The sequence below is a fragment of the Limanda limanda genome, chromosome 20 (genome assembly GCF_963576545.1).
Source record: "Limanda limanda chromosome 20, fLimLim1.1, whole genome shotgun sequence".
In the NCBI taxonomy this organism is placed as follows: Eukaryota; Metazoa; Chordata; class Actinopteri; order Pleuronectiformes; family Pleuronectidae; genus Limanda; species Limanda limanda.
In genome coordinates this window covers 3,986,676-4,003,309 of record NC_083655.1, presented here as the reverse complement: position 1 = coordinate 4,003,309, position 16,634 = coordinate 3,986,676, and the positions used below count along the sequence as shown (strand labels likewise).

The window sequence follows — 16,634 nt, the reverse complement described above, 5'->3', positions numbered from 1 at the left end:
TTTTAAGGTTTTATTTTATTGCTCAATCAGGACTTTATTATCGTGCTGTTTATTGAATTAAAGAATGTCACGACTCAAGTGCAGCATTCTCAAAACGCCACGAATGTTTTTCCTTCAGTTTGGCCTCGACACTGTGGAATCGAGTTAGAAGAGAAATGATTTAGGACGAAAGCAGCTGTCATGTTTTATACTGTTTGTCACTGTAACTGTCAGACGTGGCCTTCGTGTGTTTGTTGCCGAAAAACTTAAAAGCTCACGAGAAACTTTCAGATCCAGAAAAACTCGCAGCAGGAGCTCGAACCGTTACTGACACGTGCCAGAAATCGAACAGCCCGGGAAGAGGACATGGTTTTTAAATGGAAAGTGAAATGTGAAACAAATATCAAAGTAATAATATTGTAAATAAAGTTCCAGACTCAGTTCAAATCTGATTCTCTGTCTTGTTATTGAAATCTTCTCTCGTCTAATCCAGGAAGAAGAAGAAGGTTGAGTCAATTACACTCGATCACTCGCGTGTCACATCTGTCTCACATCTGTCAATCATCCTCTCATAATCAAAATGGGATTTCTCTTCCTTTTTTTTTTTTTTTTAAACCTTTCCCTGAATCCGATTGGCTGACGGAGCAGATCTTAATTATAGATTGTCTAATTAACAATTTCCTCAGCTCGCTAGCCTCTGGATCCAGATATTTAACAACAGCCAGCGTATTAATAACTCTCTGACACGTCGTGTGGAGTCTTTTGTTCTGGGATTTATGGGAGATAATAGAAACACACCTGTGAGGCTTCGGATGATGTCACTTCCTGCTGATAAAAGTTCAATCTTCCCAAAGTAAAGTCCCCGAGAGAGAGAGAGAGATTCACGAAGAAGAACGAGAGAGAGAGGCTGATTTTTAAAGATATTTAATTGTGTCATATAAATATTCAGTACAAAATATCACGGTTTACAAAGCAGATTGATGAATGGTTCCCGTAGCTACCACGACCGCTCGGACTGTTTCTACACGGACAAAAACTCCACTGCTCAATCACATTGTCACCAACAGAGTATATCGTGGTCGGGGGGGGGGGGGGGCGGTGGAGCCCCCCGGTGGCCGACCGCGTCTACACATCAACAACCACAGATCTATCGTACCCGCGGTACGGAGGACATCGGCGGCGGCGTCTAGTCGCCTCGATGTCGAAAGAGAAAAACACGAGTGGAACCCAGGAACATGGCGGCGTGGCGTGCGGCGGCGGCGGCGCCACGTGCACGTTTCTTTTATCTGTAGCCGAGCCCGGCGCCAACGCTCGGAGGCGAATTACACCCTGGATAATAAAACACCTTCATAACGCCGATGTGCTGACATCCCGTGTGAGGAGAGAGAACAGTGACGGCTGGAGGATGGAAAGCGTTTGGCGAGCGCCGCCGTCGTGGTGATTTCCTTTTGAGGCGGAGAAGAGAAGCACGGCGAAGGGTTTTTAAACCCGTTAAATGCTTATCACAGTCTGAGAGGCTAATAAACAAAAACAACCCAAAAAAACATGTGTATACAATAACCGAGCAGAACGGATTTTCCAAACCATCGGGTTGTAAATTGGTTTGTTTAACGTGCGGCGGCGTTTGGCGATGGCGTCGGAGAGAAAGTCGCTCTGTGGCAATTACGCCGTTTGTGTTTTGTTATTACTGCTTCAAACGTCTGGTAAATGTCAGCCTCTTCACACGTTGGCCTTTCGCTAAAGTGAGGCCACAGCTTGTTCTGTAGCTCGGCGAGTTTCTCTTTTTTTTGTTGTCGTTGATATCGTTGTCTCCGCCCACTTCCTCCTGGCGTCTCCGTTTCACCGCCCGGAGATCCCAAGTCGTTTGAGAACATTACCGCTGACGCATCGTTTTCACTGTTCTCCTCCTGATTCGCAGTTTAAAGGCGTGTTGTGTTTGTTTGTGAGTTTCCTCGGCGCCGTGTGATCATGTTGTGACCTTCTCTCTCGGAGGCGAGGACGCCAACCCGCCGGGTTCGGGGAACTTATTCCACGCGGCGGCGGCTCAAAGGTCAGGGGCTCGTTGATGAGCATCTTTATGGAGAAGGCTCGTCGTCCCACAGGAAATCAGCTGAGTGGAGACTGAACTCTCCACCACGACACTCAGGACCTTTAACCAGGAAGGTTTAGAGGAGGATTCTTTAAAAGGAAAATACTGGTGTTCTCTGCTTTTCGGCACGTTTCTCTCTCTGACCTGTTATTTTACATTATTATACATTCAAAATCACCTGTTTTATGTTTTAATGCTGTAAGTCGTGGCTCATTTAGATAAATTTATTTTACTTCCTGATTCATATCATGGATGTTTGATGCTTTGCACACCAGGTTTCAACACAGTTTGATTCAAATGCTCAAACTCCGTTGTTCTTAATCATTTGAGGATATTAAATAAAACCGTTTATACATTCAACATCACCTGGTTTATGTTTTAATGCTGTAAGTCGTGGCTCATTTAGAGGAATTTATTTTACTTTCTGATTCATATAACACAGTTTTCTCGCTCGGGTACATTGATTGATTCAAATGCTTGAATTCCGTTGTTCTTAATCACTTGAAGGAATTAAATAAAACCGTTTACATTTTAATGTAGAGCGTCCAAGAGACGTTTCACCTGATCTGATTTGATGTCGTGGTTTCGAGCTCGAACCTCGAGATGAGCGGGAGAAATTCACCAAGACCAGTATTTTCCTTTTAAAGCAACACTACACAACATCAGCGTCTTGTTGTGTGAGTGGGTTCCATCTCCTGTGAGAAGAACTGACTTGAGAGTCACAGCTTCAACAACCAGCTCCAGTTTAAGAGTGAATCTGAACCCAGATCAGTTAAAAACACTCTGAAGTTATTAAAAACCAGAGTTTATCTCCAATATTCAGCAGGAAACTGTTAAAACATGAAGGATTCTGAACAGTTTGGTGGATTTGATAAAACAGCAGCAGCTCTTCTGGGTCAGGAAGCCGGGGATTGTGGGTAATAATATCCATCGTTCAGTCGGGTCATCGCTCGGACGCCAACTCCCGACAGAGTGAGTCCCCACACGTGGCTGCAGGGGGCGCTGTGGCTCAGTAAAACTTACACAGTGCTGCTTTAACTGAGTCTGGCACATGTTCGTGATTTCTTAAATTTTTGAAAATAACACTGTCGGCTTCACACAGACATTCAGCTCCGTGAGGATTTGGAATCTCAGATGGAGAAGCAGATATCGTAAAAATGAAAAACCAAAAATTCCCAGAATCCTTTTCAGCCGCCACTTGTCGACAGCAGTGCACCCCCGACTTCTCCTCTCCTGTACAAACCCTAAACTGTCATCGGCTCTCGTGGCTCAGAGCGCCGCTGTGGAGAAGTGGAGAAGTGGGCGGGGCCACGCTGAAAGGCGGGAGGCGGAGGGGGCGGAGTCACGTGGACGATAGAAAACGACTGTACAGCGAATCGTCATCATGTGACCGCGAGTACACACAAGCGAAGAGAGAAACTCACAATATGCAGCAGGTCCCAGAAACACTGAAAAGTACACACAAGCAAAATCTGTTGCTTCACAAAACTGCTCGTTCAGCGAGTCCGTCACAGGCAGCTTTGGAAACACAAACCCCCCCCCCTCCACCCCCCCAACCCAAAAACAAAAAGAAATGTCGGTATAGATATATTTGGGCCCCATGTACACACCCCCACCCCCCCCCCCGCCCCATATACACACAGAGAAAAAAGTCTCGACACAAAGTCTCTTCACTGTTTCCATCGCAAGAACGCAACTAACACTGACTGGACACACAAAGCCTACGTGAGGTCACCGAGGGGGAGGAGCTTCCAGACGGACAGGGTTCGTTTGTCCGTCCCCAACGCCGCCGCCGCCCGTCTCGCCACGTGCACCAGAACCCGGAGAGTTTCCACCGTGTGTGTTGCTCCCGGCGCTCGTTAGGAGTCCCTGTCGCTGTCGTCGCCCCCCCCGTACATGTCCGCCAGCTTCTTGAAGCGCGGCCCCCACTCGCTCAGGTAGTTGTAGTCCTGCTCGCCCTCGGTGGTCACGGACTCCAGCGAGCTGAGGGACTCGGCCACCGAGCCGGTGCCCTCGTAGGCGTACGTGGCCAGCGAGTCGTACGGGGGGGACGTCGGGTCGCCGTCGTTGTCCTGGAGACGCTGGTTGATGAAGTCCCTCACGTCGCCGTTGTTGTTGTCCCGGGCCGGGGGGGGCGGCGCCGGGCGTCGGACCGGCGGGTAGAAGCTCTCGGGGACGATGTCCCGCCGCTGCTTGGCGTCCTCCACGGCCTCCGGGTTGCGCAGCGTCCCGATGTCGAACGCCTGCGTGTCCTCCTCGCCGCCGCCCTCGTCGTTGTAGCTGACCACGTTGTCCCGGACGTCCTCCTTGGAGACGATCAGAGGCTCCTTCTTCCTCTGTCTCCGCAGGGCGGCGAACAGAACCACGATCACTGCCGGGACGAAACCACAAGGACACACGTGAACAAAGAGAAGCGGAGGAAGAAGGAGGAGGAGGAGGAGGAGGAAGGAGGGAAGTAGATCTGGGGAGGGGGAGGAGGAGGAGGAGGAGGAGGAAGGAGGAGGAGGAGGAGGAAGGAGGGAAGTAGATCTGGGGAGGGGGAGGAGGAGGAAGGAGGAGGAAGGAGGGAGGTAGATCTGGGGAGGGGGAGGAGGAGGAAGAAAGAGAAGGAGAAGGAGGAGGAGGAGGAAGAAGGAGGAAGAAGGAGGAGGAGGAAGAAGGGAGTAGATCTGTGGAGGAGGAGGAGGGAGGGATAGAGGAGGAGGAGGAGGAGGAAGGAGGGAGGTAGATCTGGGGAGGGGGAGGAGGAGGAAGAAAGAGAAGGAGGAGGAGGAGGAAGAAGGAGGAGGAGGAGGAGGAGGAGGAAGAAGGAGGAGAAGGAGGAGGGAGGAGGGAGTAGATCTGTGGAGGAGGAGGAGGGAGGGATAGAGGAGGAGGAGGAGGAGGAGGAAGGAGGAGGAGGAGGAGGGAGGGATAGAGGACGAGGAGGAGGGAGGAGGGAGTAGATCTGTGGAGGAGGAGGAGGAGGAAGGAGGAGGAGGAGGAGGAGGAGGAAGAAGGAGGAGGAGGGAGGAGGGAGTAGATCTGTGGAGGAGGAGGAGGGAGTAGATCTGTGGAGGAGGAGGAGGAGGAAGGAGGAGGAGGAGGAGGAGGAGGAGGAGGAGGAGGAGGAGGAGGAGGAGGAGGAAGAAGGAGGAGGAGGAGGAGGTGCAGTGGTGCAGTCAGAGCCCTGGTTCGGGGGGGGGGGGGGCAGCTGAGCCAGACTAACATCAAACATGGAGTCATCATCACTGTCCTTCATCCTAAAGGACGACGTGTGTTTACAGTAAAGTTTGATTCCTGCAGCTGAGATTCTGCTCAGATTAAAAGATCATGTCGGCCGTGGTCACCATAGATATATATATAAAGACTAGATGTCTCGGCCAACGGAGTCGGACGTCACCACAAGGCGGCCATCTTGCCAGAGGTTGCTCGCTCACCCATAACATTGTGTTGTTGCATTTTCAACCGATTGTGAAACGGTTTGGTTTGTTATAAACGTCAGAGATGTAGATGTGACACTGCATAATTATGTAATTTTCTAAAAAATGTAATAATTGATGCAGTGTCATAACTACATCTCTGACGTTTATAATAAACCAAACCGTTTCAAAATCGGTTGAAAATTGAGTAAGTTCTGGTTATTTACCAACACAATGTTATGGGTGAGCGAGCTGCCCCCTAGCAAGATGGCCGCCATGTGGTGACGTCCGGCTCCGTCGAACAAGACATCTTTATATATATATATCTATGGTGGTCACCGTCACAGGACACAAGATCCGCCCCCTTAACACCGACTTGAAGCTGAGGTGCATGCTGGGAAGTTTAACTCACTGAGCAGGATGATGACACACAGCAGGATGGCCACCAGGGCGCCGGTGCTGAGTCCCGCCCTCGCCGTCAGCGCCTCGGCGTTGCACAGCTTCATGTTCCCCTCGCGGTCGCACGTGCACACGCGGATGGTCAGCGTGCCCGTGCTGCTCTGCGTCGGGAACACGCCGTCGGAGATGACCACGGGCACGTGGTAGATGCTCATCTGGACGCTGTTGTAGCTGTTCCTGCGCGTGAGGATCCACGCCGTGTTGTCTGAGGACGACAGGATATCCTGTTAGTGAGCAGCAGTAAATCACCTGAAGTAGAAGGTGGAGTCTAAACGACCACGAGGACCAACAGGCCCTAAATCCAATAAAGCTGGTTTCACACACTCATAGAAGTCGGTTCTGTAAATGTGACGGATTTCTTTCATCGACAAAATCACACAAAGATCCTGGATTCACATTTGACTGATTCTCTCCTGACTCCTCCTCCAGCAGAATCAGAATTATTTTAATTGCTAAGTATATTTGCACATACAGGAAATTGCCTTGGTGTGGTTGGTGCACTGAACATAAATAACAATCAGACATTAAACAACAATATAAAACAAAACAATATATACAGTAAGAGAGTTCTGGGCACGTACAGTGCTGGAATAGGTGGTGACCAGAGGGGGGGGGGTTCTACCTGTAGAGTCCACTGGTGACTAATGGTGACTCTTTTTTTATTTTTTTTTATTTTTTTTTTGCTGAACATACATTTCATGATAAAGTCAATTAAAAGAGCATAATCACAGTTAATGTGTTGAGAAAAAATAATTTTTTGTTGATTTTTCCAATTTATAAAATTGCAAATCTGTGGATGTTGGAATCGTCACATTATACAGCAAGTAAATTCTCTCTTGTCTCAAACACACTTTCCTCTCCGTGACACTCTGAAACCTCCTGACGACATGCGGAGCGTTTCTTACCTTTGTTGTCACGCACAGAGAAGTTGGCCTTCCCAGCAGCCTCCTGGGCGAGACTGAAGGAGAAGCGGTGACCTCCCAGGGGCTCGTCCGGGTCGGTGGCGCTCACCGTCTGGATCCTCTGAAACAGGAAGTGGACGGGTGAGGAAACACAAACCTGGACTTCCTGGAATCAAACAGAGCTTTTCACGAGTCCAGTGGATCTGCTTCCTCCCCCCTCAGTTATATTTATTATTGGTTTCATTATTCAACCCTTTCTTCTTCTTCTCCTCCTCCTCCTCTTCTTCTCTGGAGGCGGACGTCCCTCCTTCCTGACCTGCGCTCTGTTCAACCTTTCTACATATTAAAGGACAGATTTTCCTCGGGGGAAATGTCGGGTCTCTGTACATATTCTGATATGAAGTTTGATCCGGACGAGCTCTGAATTGACCCCGAGATGTTTTAATAAAAACTGACTTGACTTTCAGGGAAAATACAACAAGTGAAAGATGCTCCGAGAAGATCTCAGCTGCATTTTAACATATTTTTTATATTTTTGGTTTCTAGGTTTATTCAATTCACCTGATTAGCTTTAGCGTTCTCGCACACGAACGTCTCGTAGTTGGTGGCGAACACCGGAGCGTTGTCGTTGACGTCGAGGACTCGGATGAAGACGGGAACTCGGCTGATCTGCCGCGGGTTGTCTGAGAAACAAAGAGAGAGAGAGAGAGTCACACTGACTATAAACAGCAAATTAACATGAAAAAGTACAAGTGTGAAGTAAATAACTCATAAAAAAAGATATTTTTTAAGTCATCGTTGCATGTACATTAATTTTTCTTCAGCCGACACATGTAAATGATTAAGAAAATTGCATTCTGGGGATTAATTAAGACAAATAAATAAATAAAAACATTATTCAACTGCAGCAGCATGAATAAAAACAGAAACCATTGATGCTACATTTAATATTTCGTCTTTAGGGACTCGAGCCTCTGAAGGTTTTTCAGGCTAAATCTGTGTTTTACTTTAAAAACACATTTTCCAAAATAAAAATGTGTTCTGGCTTCGTTTCAGTTTTCATAAACACTAAAAAAATCATTTGTCTCTGAAGGTTTGAGTTTCACTGAGAGGAACAAACGTGACATTAGTCAAAATTATAAGAAAGTTAATGAATTAACAGGAAGAACTGAAGTTTGCTGCCGTATCAAACAATTCACTTTTAAAGATTTAGGACAGAATGCAATAAAGCTTTTCTAAAAACAGACTGTCTGGTTTCTCCCACTTCCTGAGAGCAAACTCCAGCCATCGGTCAAAAGTGGGTGAACTGGATTAGTTCTGGTTCTTCGTGTCCGACCATTAAGATCCTATCAGCCCCAAAAAGCCAATTTGTCTGGAGGAGGAAGCGGCCGGAGAGGAACTCACTGAACTCGGTGGCGATGACGGAGATGTTGTGCCAGGCGTCCTCCTCCCGGTCCAGCTCCCGCAGGATGAACACCGAGCCGTTGCCGGCGTGAACGTTGAACACTCGGTCCATGTCGGTGCGCCGGTCGATGGAGTACCTGCAGGAAACAGAGAGAGAGAGAGAGAGAAACTGAGTGCGGGTGGAGGTGAGACGTGGTCCCAGGCGGAGGGAGAGTTTGGATCTGAAACCAAACTGATCTCACTCAGAGGTTTTAGTCTCTTAAAGGGACTCTTACCTTTGTTGCATTTTTACACTTTTTTTGGATAAGGTTAAATTGGTATTAATAAGGTAATGACACTCTAAAATGCAAGACAGACCCACCAGGAGTAAAAACAAACAATTATTTCACTCTCATAATATTTAGTGAAAACTTCAACCAATAAAATTCTTCGGACCGAAGGACCTTATTGGCCGACAGACCTGTCTGTTTGCTGCATGGACATGCAGGTTTTCCGTCTGCTTCTTGTGGCGCATTCGGGCCCGCGTCATCAAGGCATGTGAATGTAAATGTATATAACTTACCGAATCCATTGCTTTGGTAAACAAAAACTCACGTGCGTGCGCGGAGGCAGTAATGTAAGTCTGCTTGTAAATAAAGTTTCTTCAAAAAAACACCGCGGATGGGAACGAGGGGGTGGGGCTTTGGAGGAAGGCGGGATGATTTGAATGTGCTGTAATTCTCAAATGCAACAAAGGTAAGAATCCCTTTAAAGAAGCCGGACTGGTTTCATGAAGATCTTGAAGACCTATTCTCTGAGAAATCTACAATTTCAAAATCTCAAACATAAGTCAAAAACAAATTCCTGGATCCAATCGTCTGATTCACAGAAATTTAACGAGTTTGTAATAAACTGTCGAGTGTTTTTTTTACGTAATCCTGAAAACTGACAAACACAAGAAACAAACATCAACTAAAACAAAACCTTTGACGGAGAAAACAACTGTCATGTTCATCCTAAACATTAAATCTGGTCACATGATCCTTAAACTATCATTAGGACCTGATTCTAGATGTTAGTAAAACAATACACACGTGTGTCACTGGTGAATTGACCCTCTAACACAACTACACTCACACAGACACACACACAGCTCGTGTTGTTTTCTCTCTTCCCAGACGAGTGGGATTCATCAGTGTGATTAATGGAGGAGCAGCGTCAGGAGGCCGGGAGGGAGAGGGAGGAGGCACCGCTGCTCCTCCTCCTCCTCCTCCTCCTCCTCCTCCTCCTCCTCCTCCTCCTCCTCCTCCTCCTCCTCCTCCTCCCTCCCTCCCTCCTCCCCTCTTCTTCTCCTGCATCAACTATTTTAGTGTCTTTATCTAAACACCCTCCTCCACCTCCTCCACCTCCCTCCTCCCTCCTCCCTCCACACCGACAGTAACTCTAACCTTGTTAAAGCTGCGTCGTGCTAATTGCTTTTCTAATATTCTCAATAATTCAGCCGGCTGGGCTCTAACCCCCCCCCCCCATCCTCCTCCGCTGATTAATGACGTGGAGATAACGGCGCCGCGTCACTTCGGTGCCCGGGCGTCCGAAGTGCTGCTCTCAGCAGGAAGCTGCCGGGACGCCGAGGACGAGAGGACGAGAGGACGAGAGGACAGCCGGGTCGGGACATGTCTCCTCCGTCCTCTGAGCAGCAGGACCGGCCACAGTGAGGAGAAGGTTCTGTCTCCAGTGAGGAGGTCACAAGGTTTCTGGTTGGACACGTGATAAATATTCTGAGGACATATCGAAGTTCCCTCAAGTCGATCTATAAATATAAGAGAATAAACGATTATCTACCTCGTGGTCTGAATCTTCCTAACGAGAACTCGTGTCTCCAACTTTCTGCCAAAAGCTTTAAATTTTAGTTTCTGTAGAAGATGAGGAATTTATCACTTTGCTTTTATCAACAGAGTCGACTTTGTTTGTAGTTTAGATAATGAAAAGATTGGAATGATGTGGTTCTGTGTCATGTGCTTCCATGACTGAATCTCTTGTTTCCAAGGTTAATAATAATAACTCAGATTTATTTACCCTCCAGTCACTAACAAACATGGACAGAGTGTGTTGTTGATGTTTAAAATTAATGTTCAGTCTATAACTGTTTCATTTCCATGTGAACTGAGATGGTGTCTATTTTCAAAGTTCTTGTTTTTTAATGTGAGGAGTGAAAATAGCGAGAACATTAAAACGCTTCATTTAAAAACAGGACAAATAAAAGATTCATAAAAAAAAAAATCCTTAAGGAGGAAGTGGGGGGGGGGTCGACTCGTGACCTGAGAACAACATGTGAACGGATAATTGAGAGGAAAACAACTATTTGGGACAAATAACTTTAAATAACTTTTTTAAACGCTCTTACTTTTAAAACTGTTTCACTTAAACAACCAATGTTTCAAAATAAAAGCTTGATATGAAGGATTGCAGCGAGAAAACGAATGTTGTGCTTTTACTTTGAAGACAAACTGGCGAACAGGAAGTGTCTCCGTCTGATATCAGAACGATACCGATTTGAGGTTTGACCCGACTTCAGTTCGTCTGAGGACGTAGAAGACGACAGTGTCCGTCCAAAAGGGGAAGTGTGTGTGTGTGTGTGTGTGTGTGTGTGTGTGTGTGTGTGTGTGTGTGTGTGTGTGTGTGTGTGTGTGTGTGTGCACTGAGGCCTAAATGTGCACGTGTCAGCGTGTGCGGTGGCCGTGCCAGCTAATACAGACAACCACCCCATGCCAGGCGGCCTCAGGTTTCCCGGCTCCTCCTCCTCCTCCTCCTCCTCCTCCTCTTCCTCCTCCTCCTCCTCCTCCTCCTCATCCTCCACCTCCTCCTCCTCCTCCTCCTCCTCCTCCTCCTCCTCCTCCTCCTCCTCCTCCTCCTCCTCCTCTAAACGCCACCGGGCAGCTTCCTCCTTGATGATGGGCGATAAAAGAGAATGATATCATATTTGACACCTGCAGTAAAGTGCTGGAACTTCAACCTTGAGAGGCGACTCCCTTAGTGCGTCGTAAAAATGAGAAAGTCTCAGAGAAGGAGGCGCAGCCATCACTCCCCTTTAATAGGAGACGAGTTGTGCGACCGAACTTTTCGTCCCATTTCGGTGCTAAGCAGCGTTTTGTGGGTCTAATTGACGGGTTGTGTTCTCGTGTCTGTTTGTGTTTGTGCTGAAGGACAAAGATTCTCCTTCGCAGCTTTGAGCCTCAGTTCACACTTTACCTCCACGTGATGGATCCTTGGTTTAGAACATCAGAGAAGAGAGGATATGAAACTTAGTTTAAACTCAAGCTTCACTCACTGGATTCTTCACTGAATGTGACTGAAAGCTCAGGAGAGAGTGAACCTTTAATTCATAAGTTTTATGATATCACACAATTATTATAATGAAGTCGAATTAAAGGGTTAAAGCAACAAAAGTCTGATCCAACATGTTTCACTGACTCGAGTTTGTAAAGTTGTTGTTTGTCTTTTTGCAGAATCGCAATAAAACTTCTGAACCACTTGTCTTGATATTATTTTATATGATTTACATTTCAACCTATTTTATTATCAAGATTTGATTTATATCTATATTGTCTGTCAAGTACTTTGAGCTGCATTTCCTGTTTGAAAGGTGCCGTACAAATAACGTTTATTTTTATTAATAAAGTTAAATTCATGTGACTTTAAAAGGCTGGATGATGAAGTTAGAATTTGTAATTCATGGTTTTCTGTTTCTTCACAATCTGAAGAACATTTCATTAGTGTTATGATATCACACAATTATTATAATGGAGTTGAATTAAAGGTCAAAGCATCAAAAGTCTCAATGTGATTTTTGTTCTTCAAATTCTGTTTTACTGACTCGAGTTTGTAAAGTTGTTGTTTGTCTTTTTGCTGAATCACAATAAAACTTCTGAACCATTTGTCTTGAAATTATTTTATATGAATTACATTACAAATTATTTTATTATCAAGATTTTATCTATATCTATATATTGTCTGTCAAGCACTTTGAGCTGCATTTTCTGTTTGAAAGGTGCCGTACAAATAAAGCTTATTCTTATTATTAAAGTGAAATTCTTGTGACTTTAAAAAGTTGAATGCTGAAGTTAGCTTTTGTAATTCATGGTTTTCTCTTTCTTCACAAGCTGAAGGACATTTCATTAGTTTGAAGGTTGGATATATCATTTAAGTTAATTATTAATTAATCCATTTGTTGTTATTTTTCTTTACTTGAGTATTTCTTACACTTCCCACTTTGTTTAGTTGGTTTGATTTGATGATATAAGTTAATTGAAATGACCCTCAAGTTGGACTCACCTGACCAGACTGTTCTTGTCGTCGGGGTCGGACGCGCTGACCGAGCCGATGATGGCGTTCCGGGCGGCGTCCTCTCTCGCCTCCATCACGTAGCTCGCCCGCTCGAACACCGGCGGCTCGTCCACGTCCTCCACCAGGATCTTGATGGTGGCCTCGTCCCTGAAGGGGCCGTTGGAGAAGAAGCGCGGGTTGATGTGCACGTTCTCCACCTGCACGCGGAAGCTGTACTGACGCTTCTTCTCAAAGTCCAGCGGCTGCAAAGCAAAGGAAACGAGTCAGGAAGACGTTCGACTTCACCTGTTTCTCTGTTTTCTTGCTATAAAAAGGAAAATCTCCCGGTGATGTTTTGTGTTTTTCTCTTTAATCGAAGCTTTTGTCCCTTTCACATTTACTTTTAAACATTCATCTGTATGCAGCAGCAGGTTCAGCTCGTGGATTCTCAGAAAACTAATCTACATTCAGAGCATCCGGCCGCGTTTAACTTCGGGTCAGATTCTGATTCTGTTCGTTAAACTGACAAACTTTTTCCAGAGCGTCGTCTAAATGAGAAGAAGCAACACACTCAAACACATTCAGATAGTTTAAAGACGCATTTGATGTTTGTGTTTTTCAACTAATTGATTTTCTGATTCTTTGAAACGATCAATCAAAGTCGTCTCTTGATGTTTCTTCTGTTTGACGTCTGCTCCTTTCTGTTTTTGTCACAATAACAAGATCATTGAAGCAGATTGTGTCTCAGAAAAAGATGCTGAGTCGGACTTTGTTGTGTTTCAACTTCACGAGAGAAAATAAAGATTACGACTACGAAAAATTTATATTTTTAAGGTTTTACACCGATTTGTCAACTAAAGATTGTTTCATAAATCTGATTGAATTTGTGCTCATTAAAAGATGCGAGTGATAAAGGGCTGAAATAATTAAAAATAGTGCTTTTTAAATAATGATTAAATTATTTTCCTGGCACAAAAGGGGGAATGAATAGCAACAAAATAAACAAATATCGGCTATCGGCTAGATTTTTGTTTTAAACATCGGTATCGGTGAAGAATTTCAATATCTGTGTATCGCTAATTACTATAACTATAAAAAAATGTTTATTTTAAAGGTTTTACGGGTTTAATTTTGTTCACAGAAAAGAGATGATTGTGATAAAGTGTAAAGTAAAATGACGAGAGATGTTTCCACTTCCTGGAACTGTTTCCTTCCTGATCCTAATGTTTTATCTTTATTCTGGACTTTTCATTTCACCCATTTCTTTGCTTACAATGAATCATATTTATCACGATGTATAATCCTGCTCGTGCACCTGCACCTGATGATCAGCTGATTAGCGGCGTGCGCGGCGTCCGGACCTTCCTGTTGTTCTGCACGTTGCTCAGTGTGTTACATCTTTTATGTTCCTTCTCTGAACTTTGTTCTGAAGTCGAAGCCACTGAAGGTATCTCCCCCCTACCTCCCTCCTCCCCCCCCATTGATGGAAATAATTGCCGATCGTTGCATCTTAACGACTGGGCGCCCAGTGGCGGGTGGGCGCCGCTGGATCAGAGCGGGCGGCGCTCGCCGGCTGCCTACTGTACATATGAAAGGACGCCGGCGCCGTGATCACCGGGAACGAGCCATGAAAGCTGACGATGGAACAAACCTGCGTCTGAAGTCGTGAATAATAACAGATTGTGAGTCGGTGATTTCTGCTGCTTTGTGTTAAGGCGGGCGGGCGGGCGGGGGGTGGTGGGGGGGGGTGGCGTGTGGCTTTGAAGGGAGCGGTGGAGGCACTCCCACTCCACAAGCCCATTTAATTAGCAGGTTCAGGTTTAGGGCAGGCCCACCCCCCCCCCCCCACGAACACACACACACTCGGCCGCACGCCGCCGCACAAAAGGCAATTATGTCATCTTCCACTTAATGATGGCGTGATGGAGGCGATCGATGGCCGGCTGCAGGGAGGAGGCCGCCTGACGAGGCAGCTGCCGGGTTCTGTTGAATACATCAGAAACACACCGCAGCACCCCCCCGCCCCGACCCCCCCGACGCCGCGATCCATACGGAGCATCAATACTCGGCTGCTTTGGTCTCGGCTGAGAGGAAGAATGAATCTCACTCACTACACGTGTAGAGGAAGTGAGGGAAGTGGAAGATGAAATCTAATAACTCACGTCCGTCTCCCGGATGGAGAGAGAACGGTTCTGGGATTTTTGTGTCTTTATCGAATTCAGTTTTAAAGAAATGTTTCCTGGTTTGAAACAAAGAGCAGGTTTGGTGTGAGGCCGAGGAAAGGAGTCGAGGAAAGGAGTCGAGGAAAGGAAGCAAGTGCACGACACTCTGTGAGCTGCAGCAAAGTGAAGCACATGAAGCTTTATGATGCTTTAAATTTAAGTTTAACTTTAAATACGTCTCTGTGCATGAACGTCTCCAGGAAGTGACTTCTGTTGTTGGTGGCTGCAGCTTCTCGTGCTCGAGGGAATTAAAGTTCATATCAACGTTTAGTTTGACTTTTAAAACAAAGACCTGCAGGAAAACGCAGCTTATTGATTAAATAGAAATGTACAGAAAATAATAAAATGTAGAAACTGCTGTACATGCTTTTATCTCCTGAAGTCTTTCAATTCAACCACTCGATACGTTTCTGTCCTAAGGCCGAGGAAAGGAGTCGAGGAAAGTAGTCGAGGAAAGGAAGCAAGTGCACGACACTTTATGAGCTGCAGCAAACTGTGCACATGAAGCTTTATGAGGCTTTAAATTCATAATCCTGAAATTTTCATGAAGTTTAACTTTAAATACGAGTCTGTGCATGAACGTGAAGTTCTGTTGTTGGTGGTCACAGCTTCTCGTGCTCAAGGGAAATAAAGTTCATAAATCAAATCGAAGTTTATTGTCACCAATATCAGCGTCATCGGAGCAGTGACATTCTTGTGACCTGGCAGCATCTACGCATATAACATATAACATATAACATATAACATATAACAAATACCATATAACATATAACATATAACATAGTAAAATGAAGCAGCAGTTTAAAGGGTGAAAGAGAGGGAAATATTTAATTAAATAATATGAATTTATGTGAAGTAAGTACCTATTAAGTGTGACCTGTGACCTTATGACCTGGCAGGCAACATCTACTTAGTAGACAGGCTTTACAAAATTAATAAATAACATACCATATAACATATAACCTCTAACCTCTAACATATAACATATAACAAATAACATATAACATATAACCTATAACATATAACATATAACATATAACCTATAACAGCAAAATGAAGCAGTTCCACTTTGTACGACTTTTAAAACAACGCCACCCCCCCCCCCACCACAGGGTCCCAGACCGACCTTCCTCAGCACGATCATGCCGTCCTGCGTGCTCCTGTTGGTGGCGATGTCGAACGTCCCGGACCCGTCGACCCCGATGACCCGGTAGTCCATCTCCGCGTTCTCGCCGATGTCTCCGTCCACGGCTCGGATCAGTCCCACCGTGGCGCCAAGGGGGAGGGACTCGGGCACACGGAACTCGTACACGGCTGCAAGGAGAGAGAGAGAGAGAGAGAGAGAGAGAGAGAGAGAGAGAGAGAGAGAGAGAGAGAGAGAGAGAGAGAGAGAGAGAGAGAGAGAGAGAGAGTGTTAAGAGTGTTAAGAGGGCGACAAGCTGCAGGAAGAGAAACGACCAAGATCCCTTCCTTAGTTTTTCTGTTGAGTTCCATTTAAAATGTTTCTTTGCAAAGATGACATTTTGTAAAAGGTCAAGCAATGCTTTTATTTTGAATTTGTGCAAATTATCATAATTAAAAGCTTAATTAAGAAGCTTTAACGACCTTAAATTGGACCCAGAGATTAATCCACAAAACTCACAAAGGAGTCAAACTCCTGAGCGCCTCTCGTGAGTGAGTCAGAACCAATCAGAGAGCGGCGCTGAGGTGTGAGAAGAAGAAGAAGAAGAAGATGGCGGAGCCGGTTTCATATTTCATCACATTTGGCCTTTTAACATAAATATAATATAACATAGAGCATAAGTTTCACGGCATCGACTCCGAGTTTCGGGACGGAACATAAATCCTCGGCCAATTTGCTCAACGTGAATTAATT

The 16,634-nt window shown here is 45.6% G+C and overlaps 1 protein-coding gene across 2 annotated transcripts in view; it reads right to left on the bottom strand.

Moving 5' to 3' along the window:
- Positions 1-3,927: 3,927 nt before the first annotated feature.
- Positions 3,928-16,634, bottom strand: part of LOC133026796 (cadherin-6-like) — a 33,174-nt gene continuing 20,467 nt past the window's right edge. For both annotated transcript variants that reach the window (XM_061093757.1, XM_061093758.1), the window contains 7 exons: positions 15,885-16,072; positions 12,546-12,799; positions 8,235-8,371; positions 7,392-7,513; positions 6,834-6,951; positions 5,882-6,133; positions 3,928-4,439 (listed from right to left, as the gene is read on the bottom strand). In XM_061093757.1, coding sequence (XP_060949740.1) covers positions 3,928-4,439; positions 5,882-6,133; positions 6,834-6,951; positions 7,392-7,513; positions 8,235-8,371; positions 12,546-12,799; positions 15,885-16,072 — 1,583 coding nt within the window. The remainder of the gene's footprint in view (positions 4,440-5,881; positions 6,134-6,833; positions 6,952-7,391; positions 7,514-8,234; positions 8,372-12,545; positions 12,800-15,884; positions 16,073-16,634) is intronic.